Source organism: Pinus tabuliformis, chromosome 4_2 (assembly GCF_031772625.1).
Source record: "Pinus tabuliformis cultivar Carrire ecotype Pingquan chromosome 4_2, CPIR1, whole genome shotgun sequence".
Lineage (NCBI taxonomy): Eukaryota > Viridiplantae > Streptophyta > Pinopsida > Pinales > Pinaceae > Pinus > Pinus tabuliformis.
In genome coordinates, this window is record NC_142304.1 from 283,223,083 (window position 1) to 283,236,072 (window position 12,990).

The 12,990-nt window shown below is 39.4% G+C and overlaps 1 protein-coding gene across 1 annotated transcript in view; it reads right to left on the minus strand.

Moving 5' to 3' along the window:
- Nucleotides 1-275: 275 nt before the first annotated feature.
- Nucleotides 276-12,990, minus strand: part of LOC149169100 (uncharacterized) — a 43,046-nt gene continuing 30,331 nt past the window's right edge. Inside the window, exons 2-4 of the mRNA XM_089425076.1 lie at nucleotides 884-987; nucleotides 562-733; nucleotides 276-446 (exon numbers count right to left, since the gene is read on the minus strand). Of these exons, the coding sequence (XP_089281202.1) occupies nucleotides 276-446; nucleotides 562-733; nucleotides 884-987 (447 nt within the window). The remainder of the gene's footprint in view (nucleotides 447-561; nucleotides 734-883; nucleotides 988-12,990) is intronic.

Consider the following 12,990-nt stretch of genomic DNA (forward strand, 5'->3'; position numbering starts at 1 on the left):
CATTTTCTAGGCCTCACAACCACCCAACCAACCCTCTACACAAGCTAGTGTAGCAGTACTTTTTGTGGCTCGAAACAGAGTACCAAAGTGCATAAAAACAAGTACAAAAACCCTCACTCTTACCTCCGAATCAACAAATTTATATGCAACAGAATTCATTGTCTTACACAACGCTATCAAGCCTCCACGCTGTCTATTTTAGACCTAACAATAGACTAGTAATACTAGCCCAAATGCAGCATATAAATTAATTGAATCAAGTAAAATGAAAATGATCAGAAATAGAAAGCAGTTAGGATGCCTGCCAGTAAGTCTTCCGCTAGTTTGAGAATTTCCCTCTCAGCTTTCTCAAAATTCCATTCAACTCCATTTTCAGCAACAATTTCTTTAAAAAGACATAATTTTATCTCTTTGCTTGGTTCTCTGGTTGATAATTTCTCAATGATCTATGATAACAAATTAGCACACTATGACAAATTTAATATCAAATTTTCAACTAAAAAAGTGAAGCCTGGATGAGTTAATTTCTCTAGAAGGATTGAAGTGATAATATTTACTTGCCTTCCTATTAACCTCACTATCAGGATGTAGGTCAACTGTAGCTGTGGTGAACTCAGGACCATACTTTGCAAAAAAAAATGAACGAACTTCTTGAAGCACTGGCAAGTTTGCACACCTTGGTGCAACAAAAATTAAACTTGATATGGCTCCTCTCAAATCATTAGGGCATGTCCTAAAATAGTCAGAAACCAGATAAACAAATTCAGTTATAAGGTCCAACCACTTTATAAATAACCATAATATTTTTGGGTTTTTGTGATATAAAAAAGCAGATAATAGGTTAAAATTAAAAAAGGCATTCAAGGAATCACAAATCCATTACTTTTTATTTTCAACGGCCATGATTCTTTTAGTCATAAGATAGCAAAAACCTTCAATGAGAAAATATGCATCCAATATGTTCTTCTCCTTGAAGACATGCTCCACCTGCATTAAAAAATTGTAGCTTCAGATTGGAAAGACATTGCATATGATCTAATCATAGTCCACATACAAAATCACAGATGACAAATATTTTCACAGATCTTTTTAATCAGATAAATTACACTGATTTTGATAACCCCTTATTGCTTCTAAATTCTAATGAACCATCTTCTCTAAGTACTTGTAGATATTATGCAAAATTAGTATTGGGCGTGCTAAATCAACAATTAAGTCAACCAGAAAAAAATATTATATATCCAAGAGAGGCCCTGCGATGAAAATAGAAGATCCAAATACCAATTAGAGTAGATCTGGATCTTAATTCACTGTATTTAATATAGATGAGCTAGGTGCAAAATTTGTTAGCAGATAAATAGTGACAAGGTAAGATTGTGAACAATCTTACTAGATACAAGAAAGATTGTTTAGGAAAATCAAATATCTCCTTGGTGAGCTTCTGTGAGTCAATTCCACTTGCCCCTTTGGTGAGTTGAGTTGACAAATTCTATAAATTTTGTTGAGTTTTGACCAAACTCAGAAAATAAAACCAGATTCAAGTTTCCTCAAACTTGGTGAGTCCACAGTGCAGTGAACTCAGCCATCAACACTATATATTATAAACTCAAAACTGATTTTTGTATATTCTTCACATTTGTCTCTGTTTCAGATTCTCAGTGAGGGTTTTGGGCTGTCAAATATTTTGGTGCATTTAGAGACCAAAACTTCACTGGGGAATACAAATGCTACATTTTTATATCATAACTTTCTTTGGGTAGCCTTTTTTTGCAAGGGAGGCACTTTGGGAAATAGATTCTATAATATTCCTAAGAAAAATAACATCAATAAACAAAGCATGCATAGCAAAAGCAACAAAAAATATTCACACAAAATCAAATACTCGGAAATATCCCAAAAACTGTGTAGGCGAAAGGTGTGGGTTGGCAGACCTGCACTTATGAACTAATTTTATATAATACATAAAACTTGAGCTATAAAGGAAAGGGGAGGAGAAGATTAGGGTAGATTTTCTCATGAAAGAACTTACCAAAGGAAAAATATTGCAGAGATTACCAAGCTTGTGCTAGATTTGTAGAGTTAACAATTTGAGAATGTTATATGTATTCATAATCCAACAAGATCATAGTCTCAGAGGCCAGGGATTTGTATAGAATCCTAAGGTTGGCAGGGGTACTAGTGTCACAGACCTAGTCCCTAGATTTCCTTTCAAGGGTAGGTAAATTGGAAAATATTTAGTGCTTACCATAACCACAGTTGAGTCAAGAGAAGCCTTAATGACAATGTACTGTGCCCAAGCTGAATTCAAAGAGAAAGTTAGAAGATGACAAACCCCACTCTCTTGTTTCTCTAAGATGTAATCTAGGTGGAATCTCTGTCATGGCTACCAAGCATTTTCTGGACTCCAAACAAGGTCTTAGGACCCAGTGATTTGTTTTTTATCCACCCCTCATGATGCTCAGGAATTTTCTAAGATTTCAAACTCAAGATGAAACCCATCTTCTCCACGCTTAATGTCAATAAATTAAACCTTCTCCACCATATGTCATAATTCTCGTCATCAAAGCCTTGCTTGGCTGAAAATAATAAAACCCTAATTATTATATAAATCACAAGAATAATTCTCTTTAGCCCACAAAATGAAAACTATTAAAAATACCTGGAATGCTTGTCCAAATTCAAATTCAGTAAAAAAACCCTTCTCTATTATATGCCAGGCCAATATAACAAAGGTTGTGATCTTGTCGAACAGAATAGAAGTTGTGCTCTTTCTCAAAAAACCAGAGTTTGCACTCTAGATTACTCCCACAAACCACAATACTTCATGGGCCACAATGCTTCCTGCTTGAGGTTGCAAATAGAGGTCTTTCCGAACATAAGAAAGGTGATATCTATTACTCAGAGGTCTTGCCCAATAGAATAGAGGTGCACTCGATTACTCCTATGGCTGATACTCCCCACCTTTTTGGCCTCCACGTGGCCAATATTTCGTAAAGAAAACACCTTATAATATATATATATATATATATTAATTATATAACATAGAAAACCCCTCTAACCCCTTGTTATATAGCCAACATATTATTTCATGTTTTTCTTATTTTTTATGCCCCAATATCAACGCGCGTGATATCATATTGGTTCCTTAGTGAAGCCCCCATGGTGCCATGTCGACAGTTTGCACTTAATGTTGGATACTTACCAAAGGTATCAGATTGCACTGAACCTAAAGAAGTTCTTGTTTTTTTCCCCTTTGTAATTTTGCTGGGTCATGTGGTAAGCAGGCAAGGACTCATGGTCAAACCTACTAGGATCGTGGTAATCATCAACTTGGAAACCCCAAGGAGTGTTAAATAGCTACACACAATGCTGGGCCATACTGGGTATTATCGAAAGTTCATCAAGTCTTATGCTTAGATTACCATGCCCATGGAAAAGTTTCTAAAGAAGGATGCTACATTATGTTGGAATGAAGAATGTCAGCGCAGTATAGACGTCTTGAAGGAGAAAATGGTTAACGCGCGAATCTTGGTCTTCCCAGACTAGAAGAAATATTTCCATGTGCACGTTGATGCCTCATGTATTTGGTGAGATCCAGTATTGCAGCAATGATGTTGCAACTCCTGGGACTCCCTACTTTATCTTTATCAACCTGGTAGTTCGTAACAAACTTGGAAGCGACGATGTTGTATGCACAAGTACTAGCTCTTACTGCAGGCTGTCACTTGACCAACTGGCACAAGTTTGCTAGGAGCTTAAGCCAACTTCTATGAGTTCTTAAAAGAAGATTTTAACTGTGATGGATGGAATCTAACTCAAAAGAGGCTAGTCTACTTGCAAGAAGAGTGATGAAAGTTGAAAGGAAATGCAAACCCTAGCAAACCCTAACTTTACTGACTAACCCTACTTGTGCAAGAAAAGAGATGTAAAACTACTGAAATGGATGCCATGGACTATTATAGAGGAAAAATACATGTGATTAAGCTACTTCTAAAGAAAAATATGGAAAAATCATATTTTATTATTATTTTTGAGCAATTTTATGCAGAATTATTATGAATGTGTTTTAACTATTTTTTACTGTGCAGAGGTTTATTAGCGAAAGAAAATGGAGTGGGTGTTTGCAGGGGGTTAGGACAGTGTGGAGAGGACCTAAGGGGTCCCTAGCACCCTTCTGGAGATTTCCACTACACTCAAATCTCGAAACATTGCTCGCGTTATCTTCTACAGGAGGTTGTAGGGGATCTACAGGAAATTCTACAGGAAGTTCTACAAGAACAGGCCGAAAGTGGTTTTTAGAAGATTGATGGTGGAAAATGGTGGGAAAGTGGAAATTAAGGATGGATAATGATGTTAAGAGGTGTAGGACCTGGTAAATGAAGCTCAGGAGTGATGTTCAGGAGTGATGAAGATGGTTGGATTTGTTCAAGGATAAAGAAAGCAATGTTGCACAAAAATGTAGAAATTAGGGCAAGTTAGGAAAGTGTGGTGAATGAAGGGAATAAATCTTGAGTGAGGGATTGGAGTAGGTTGTATGATGGAGGAAGGGTAGGTAGGAATGGATTACAGGTGTTCTACACACTACTTTCCAAAACTAATCCAAACAAAGACTAAAAAAACAGAGATCTATCTATTTTGACCTAATCTGCTCTTAAAAACCAAAAATATGATGAACAGAAGTTTATAGAAAGAAATTCATGCAAGAGAGCTATAGGAACTGAGCAAGAATAGATATAAACATGGAAGCACAACTGATATCAACTTTTCCAGCTCAAAATCTAACACTAGCCATTGCATTGGAAGGCAAAAACAATGTTTTTGTGGCAGCAAGTGTACTTTGGCCTCAATTCATGGTCCCAAGGAGGGAGAACTGAGATCAAGGACTGCTTGGTAGCCTTTTTGTGGATCTTTTCTATTACCAAACTATCAAATCAACCTGAAGCATGAACAACTATCTTAATCATCAAAAACAACCTAAGTACTAAAGAAAGATTTTAACCTAAATAACAGAAATTATTCTATGGATGCAAGAAAAACACATAAAAGTACACAAAGGAGGTACTGGCACTTGGGTTGGGCCCAACCCCAAGAGCTATAACCTCCTAAGAAATATCAGAGATGGTGCAAAACTAGATCCATCTTCATTGATAAAAAATAATAGTTACATCCCAAAACTGTCTACAAGAAGAAGCTCGAAAATGTGCTGATACAGGGCTGCACTAAAGTGCGAAAATAGACTAAAAAATGACTAACATACTAAGGCTTGAAGCCTTCCTACTTATGCAAATCAGGACCCCCTACAGTCCTCCTTAACTTTAGGAGTTTGGCTGCCCAAAATTGTAGTTAATCAACCACTTCACTAGACCTGCTCGGCTGTCCCTTGAAATCGTCTTTGGTGGGCTGTAGAACTCCGAGCTGATGGTGGAGAACTTGAGGAAGGGGTCATTTAGTGCAGTAGACATCCCTCCTACAAATCCTCAGCCTTGTTTCCTCATATTTGGCTGCCAATCTACTCATGAATGCCTGATTTTGGTCCAAAAATGTCCAAAAATCTGCAATAAGCACGTATTAGACCTTGTGGTAAAGTGACTATTCCCATTCACACAATTAACATAAATATATTCAAAAGCATGCATGAAACTATGGAAAATGGTGGATTAAATGAGAATATTAGGCAAAATGAGCCCATATAGTTACGCATTTCCGAGGCTCATCATCACCCCCTGCTGAATGTGTTGCTCATTCTCTGAGAAACTAATCCAATTCATCATATTTGATTGCTTTGACTGCCTCTTTGACATCCTAGGCCTTTGAGGTGATGTCCTCTTCCCTATCATGAAATCCCGCCTTTCTGTCTACCTCCTCCCATTATCTTTGCTCCTCTTCTTCCTTGACCCCTTCTAACAGCCCTAGCAGTAGTAGAGGGCTGAACTTAAGGCCAATCCAATTGGCTTTCAAGTTCTGCATTGATTGTTTATATAGGGGTACTCTTCTCATGGCCTCCCTCATTCTGGTTGGGGAGTGGTATTATCCTATTTTCAGACTATGGGATAAGGTCTTCCATCTCCTTGTGCAAGCATGAATTCAATTATCACCAAATAGTCTTTCCATGTCCTCAAAGTGAGCGATAGCATGAGCCTACCTTTCAACATAGTCAGGTGCGATGTGAGGGTTGTATGCAAGGTATCGATGGGAATATATAAGAGCTAAGAGATATTCTTGTTCTGCCCTAATCATAAGTGGCTCATTTAGTTCCCTAGCCATAATCTTCTGAATCTCTACTCCCCTCTTTTCCTCATGGCTTAACCAAGAAGCCATGGCCATAAGTTGTAGATCTCCTAATACTGTGTTTGGGTCCCATAGATTCATGTTAGGAATCTCCAAGTTGTGTAAATAGAATTCTGTTAACTTGGCCTTGTCTTCAGCTGAGCTACTATTACACAATTGCAGAAAATGATTGTAATTCTGAAATGGAGTGGTGCCCCTTTGGGCCAATGTGTTAATTGAAATTGCAACCATTGGTATTTAAGGTATAATGCATAAGATTTAGTAGGTTGCCTACATTGTAAGGCTTCTATTGCCCAACTGGCCATGCAGGCCATTTGGGCTTCTTTGTCTTGCAACTACTATTTTAAAACTTGTATTTCTTTTGCTGCCTGAGACTCCTGTTCTTGTAGCAATTTTGTTTGCATCTACAACTTAGCTTGTAGCACTCCCTCTTTCTGCTATTTCTTAGTTGTGTCCTTGTCTGCTAGAGGTCCTTCTTGCTGCTGTTGCCCTCCCAAAATGGACGACCTATCTTCCTTATGGACTTCCTGTAACTCCTTTTTCAGTAGCTCATTCTCCTCCTGTAGCTGGGCTCTTTTGCAGCTTTCTACGTGCCTTACCATGGCCGATTATCCACTTAATTATTTTAACTTATCCTCCATGTGGCCTATGTCCTCAACTCCCTTATATTTGGTGATTTGCATCCATGTGTGTGTTCTGATCGTCTCCTTCTCTAATTTGAAGAATAATGGTACAACAAATTTCTGTGGGATGATTTTCCCACCCTCCAATAGATTGTAATATGAGCCCAAATCAGGCTGAGGGGTAGGTTCAGGTATTTCTTTGGCCTTGATCTCCCACTGTGATTGTTTGGCTACCTTCTCCTCCAATTCCTCATTCTCTTTTAACTTGGCTAGAGTTTCCTATAGAGATGTTTCAGCTTCCTGTAGAACTACCTTTGAGTCCATCAACTTAATTTTCTCTTTCCATGTAGAGGTTTTTGGGCTTCCTCTTTCATAGGTGATGCATATCTTAGAAGGAGACTCTTCCTTTTTTTTTAGTGGGTGAGTCCTCAATGACAATTGGTTCCTTGGACGGTGGCTGAGGTTTGCCCACTTTGATCCTTGTGCTTTTTCTAGCTTTAAAGTACATGGAGGTCTGCCTTTTTCTTTTTCCTTTTTGTTTTGTAGGTGTGCTTAATGCAGCAAGCACAACTGTTGCCTCCCTTGCCAACATTTCAGGGGATTTCTCTTTCTGCTGTTCTTTTTCTACACTTCCTGTAGAAATCTCTATGCCCCTTGTTTCTGTTTGTGTCCCTCATATCTCAGGGTGTGTCTCTTCTTTCTCTTGCTGGGTGCCTGCCTTGGCTATGGTAGCCTTCTTTTGGGCCTTCTTGGCCTTTTTCTTTCCAATCTTTGTCTTTTTCCCTTTCTCTATTTTTTCTGTTTTCTCCTTTTTTGTCTTAGGTTCAGTAGTCTTGTCAAATTCCTCTTTTTCCTTCTGTTCTTCCTCTGTTTTTCCCTCTGCTTGAGTGTCCTGTACTCCCTCATCAATGTTCTTCTTAATTTCTTCAGTTTGCTTCCCCTCATCACTGCTGGATGGGCTGATGTTCTCAGCCAAAGTTCTGATGTTATCATCACTAGACATATTTCTTAAGATTTCCCAAGCTATGGGGACAATATAGGTGTATAAAGCATCTTCCACCAATAGTTTGATGAGTCCATGGTGGGCTAACTGATTTGGGACTCCTACATTTAGTTTTGTACCACATTCAATTAAAGACTGAAGGAGAAAATATGGGATGCTCAGTTTCTTAGCTAGTGGCAAGTCCATCCCATACCTCAGTTCATGTAGCAACCTGAAATGATAACCATAAATGATGCTAAGCCTCCCTTCACATGTGATATACCTCATGATTTGATAACTGACTTCACTCCAGAGAGGAGGCAAGCTTGTCATTCTGACCTTGTTTTTGTCTTCTACAGGATGCTCCTCAGGCAAAAAAAATGTTTTCTTAGCCACTTGTCCCAATGACTTCTCCTCTTTGCTCCAAGGGAGCCCCAGTGGTAAACTGGTAATTCTACTGATGAAATCAGGGGTAAGTTCTAGGGTCAAACCCCTAAAACTAACTGTGGCATGTGTCTTCGAATGTGGTCTCAGGGATATCAAAAACTCTTCAGTCACCTCCTCATCATAACCCTGAATTCTATAAAAGAAGGATATCCAGTTTGCCCTGGTGAAAAGGTCCACCACCTCAGGGTTCTCATACAATTTGCTAGAGTTTAAGGGTTCTTTCCTCATGAATCCTCCTGACATGGTGTTGAGTTTGGGCTTTAACCAGAAAAGAAAATGCTCAGGTGGGAAAAAAAACACAGTCAATCACTGAGACAGAGGATAGCTGAATTCGGTTTTTTTCTGAACCCAAGAAGGAATTTCTCATGTGCTCCTTACAATATCGAATGGCAATAATTCCCTGGTTTGAAACTACTGTCACCCAGAATTTGACTGTCTGTTTATGAAAATAATTTTTTTTTTATAGAACAGAGCATACAGACACATGGTCTCTTCTCAACACATAGATAGATATGTAAATTTGGGGTTTTTTTCACACACATAGGCTGGCCTCTATTGTTGCATGTATCTTTCTTACAAGAGAAATTGAAAAATGATGAGGAGGTTTCGGATGCAGAGAAAAAAACTGGGTAAACTTAGTGAAATATGCAAGTAGACTTTCACTTTTTTTCAATGCACAGGTATACTTTTACTCTCATTTTTCAATCTAATGCCGTGTTCAATTCACCACCTTGCACACACAAATCATGCACAAAGAAGTTTTCCTGAGCCTACTTCATTTTTAGCTTGGAATTCGATGAAAGTTTTGGGTTTTATTTCTGCGGAGTTGTTCTTTATGTTTCCTATAGAACCCTTCCTGTAGAAGTCACCCGGCTCCTGTAGAATGAAACTGTGCTTCCTGTAGAGTCCAATAGGTGGGAGATTTTCAAAAAATAGGCAGAAATCTGGCAAAGAATGACTGGTTAGCTGCTCTAGAAGTGGTAGATGTGTACTCCAGTCGAAAACGTCGTGAGTGCAGAGTAAACAAAGGGTGGTGAATGTCTTAACTGAGTTGTTTTTTATTCGCGGGCGTGATTCATGGTGAGGTGATGAGGTGGCCAGACCGGACCGTTGATCCTACATAATGGACATAATATTTCTGCATGCCATTTTACCTCCATCACCTCCCTTACTCCCGTTATCTTCCGCCACCACTACCAATCCCGAATATGTCATCTGGAATGGACATTCCACACGTGTTGGCTGCATATCTGATCAACAGTCTTGAACTTGACGGGCCTCGTTGGATTCCACGAGGACGTGTAACTGACCGAGGGTGGCCAGTTAACTAGCCACCAATTCCATTCAATCCGAACCATTCCCATAGTTACGCAGCCTTGAAATATGTTTCATGTAGTTGCGGAATAAGTTTAGGCACTTACCTGTGCAGTCGTGGCCGTGTTATGCACATTTTGGATTTTGGAACCCATTTCTTTATTGCTGTTGTTGCTTGTGTTGTGCATGCTCGACCTCGAACTATTGTTGATGTTTACACATTCAAACAGAGCTCATGCATGTTTCATAGGCTATAATTTGCTGTCCCTGGCTCTGTAGTATGTTTTTTAGGGGGATCAGCTGCTACAGGAATCCTGTAGGATTTCCTGTAGCTTCTTCTCCTTCTGAGATTCAAGCTAAAATGAGTAGGGCTACAATTGATGATGAGAGTCTCAGCTGGAAATGAATCTCAGATGGAGGGTATTAGGTATGGTGAGTGAAAAACTGTTGTTTTGATTTGTCTTTAAAATTTTGTTTGCAGCATGAAAACAAAATTTTTGTGCGTGACTGTGTAAGGACATGGAAACAAGTGGAATGGAGGTGTACGAAGATGGAAAAAAGTGACATATGGTGAGGGATGAAGGCGGGGAGATTTATAGGCCTCATAGACAGGTTTCAAACCCTCGGGTCCTCTTCTAAGATCGGTTTTGGCTTGTCTGTAGTTTCTACAGGATCCTCCTATAGAAGATACAGAGCTTCCTGTAGGATGTGGAATTTTGGACCAAATGAGACTAGATCTTGGGAAAGGGTAACGATGATGGAGGAATGGATTGTGAGGGATGCATGCATCCTGGTCATGTCCTCTGTCTTTGACTTGCGCGATTCTCCCAAAACCTGTAATGACCTTCCTACAACCTGCAATTTATTCAACAAAAATTAGATTTATTTTTCTTTTTTCTTTTTCTTTTTTTCTTTTTCTGAGACAGCTGGGGTGCCTCCAAGAGGTTTTCACCCTCACTGTCTACCCTGGGTGCCTCCAAGAGGTTTTCACCCAAGGATATTTTATTCTTTATTCTTTTTTCTGTGTTTTTTTTTTCTGTTTTTTTTTCTTTTTTTTTTCTTCATGATGTAGTTAGAGTGGAGACAGGTACCTGCTCCATTACCAATACTGATTTTCCAAGAGTCTCAATGAACTCCTTCTTGGAAAGGGGCTTCTTGTACATTTTCAATCTATGCCCATTGACGAGAATGGGGATGGCTTCTTCATCAATGCTCTGAATAAGGACTGAACCATTGTCATTGCATGTTTCTACTATATATGGTCCCAGCCATCTTGTCCTCAGCTTTCCCTTGACATCCTTGTACCTTGAATCTTATAACAGCGGCCAATCCCCTCGCTAAAATTGATTTTTTTTTAGGTGTTGGTCATGCCATATTTTTCTATGAAGTTGGATTACCTCTGAGTGGAGAAGGGCCTGCATTCTTTGTTCATCTAATCCATTCAACTGAAGCAATATTTTCTATTGTGCATGGCTGAGATCTAGGTCCAGCTGAGCTGCCAACCTCAATGTGTTATATTCAAATTCTATGGACAACAAAGCCTTCTTCCCGTAGACCAACTCATAGGGTGTGAAACCTGTTGTAGTTTTCCAAGTAGTGTTATAGGCCCAGGTGGCCTCAACCAAGCGATCTGCCCAATCTTTTTTGTTGCTGCTCACTACCTTAGTCAAAATCCCTTCCAAAGCCCTGTTAGTAACTTCCACCTGTCCATTTTCTTGCAGATGATAAGGAGTGGAAGTTCTGTGCTTAATCTTGTGATGAGTGAGAAGGTCTTCAATCAAATTAGAGGTAAACTAACTTCCCTAATTTGTGACTAATTCTCTTGGGTAGCCAAACTTGTAGAAGATATTTTCCCTAAAAAAATCAGCTACCTTTTCTTCTGTTGCTGCTTTGATTGCCTTTGTTTCCACCCACTTTGTCAGGTAATCTGTGCACACAATGATGTAGGACCTCTGTTTTGAAGGAGGGTTGATAGGACCCACAAAGTCCATGCCCCACTTCTCAAATGGCTTGAAAGTCACCTGAGGTTGCAAGGGAATCTCATCCTTTGGAGTAGGTTTCCCCATCCTTTGACATCTGTCACATTGGCTGATGTATCTCCTGACATCTTGATGAAGAGTGGGCCAATAGTATCCTGCTTGGAGAATTTTGAAGGCGGTTCTCTTTGCTGCAAAGTGGCCTCCACAGGGCCCATCATGACAGGTTAGGAGGATGTCAAAAACTTCCTCCTCCTTGACACACCACCTCAAAATCTGATCTGGGCCAAGTTTAAAAAGATTGCCCCCAATCCAAGTGAATGGGGCACTTTTCCTCACGATCTTGCTCTTCTCTTTTGAGGATAGGTATGGCGGAAACTGTGCTGAAACCAAATAATTTGCTATATCAAAAAACCATGGAGAGAGTACTGAAATAGCAAACAGGTGTTCATCTGGCATTTGATCATCCACCATCCCTTCTTCACCTGCAGGCAAATCTAGTCTAGATAGAAAATCAGCAACAACATTTTCCTTACCTGGCTTATCAACAATGGTCAAATAAAATTGCTGCAATAAAAGTAACCATCTAATGATACAAGTGTTTACATCAGGTTTGTTCATCAAATACCTAATGCAGCATGATCAGTATACACGAATGTTTGATAGCCAGTGATGTAGTGTCTGAACTTGTTTAGGGAATGGACTACAGCCAGGAGCTCTTTCTCGGTTACAGTATAGTTTAACTCTACCTTGGACAGGTTTTTACTAATAAAATATATAGCATATGGTAGCTTCTCCTCAACTTGTCCTAAGGCTACTCCTATGGCTTTGTTCGAGGCATCTGTGTGAATGTGGAAAGGTATGGCCCAGTTTGGACCTCTTAAGATTAGGGCAGTTATCAGCTTACCTTCAAAGCATCCAGAGCCTCTTGACAGTTGTCAGTCCATTTGAACTCAGCATCTTTTCCCAAAAGACCAAACAATGGAGAGGCTAGCTTACTGAAATCTTTAATGAATCTTCTATAATATCATGCTAAGCCTAGAAAACTCCGAACATCTCTTACTTTTTGAGGAGGCGGGACCCTTTGGATGATAGCAATCTTACTGGGATCCACCTGTAAACCTTACTGAGAGATTGTATGACCTAGCACGCTCCCTTCAGTCATTAGTAATTCACATTTATCAGGACTCAGGGACAGGTTCATCTCAATACACTTGGCTAAAACTTTCCTTAGGTTAGTCAGAGCTTCTTGGAAGTTAGAACCATAAGGGGTAAAGTCATCCATATAGATTTCCATTGAATCATGAACCAGCTCAGCGAATATACTCAGTACTGATCTCTGGAAAGTGGTAGGAGCGTT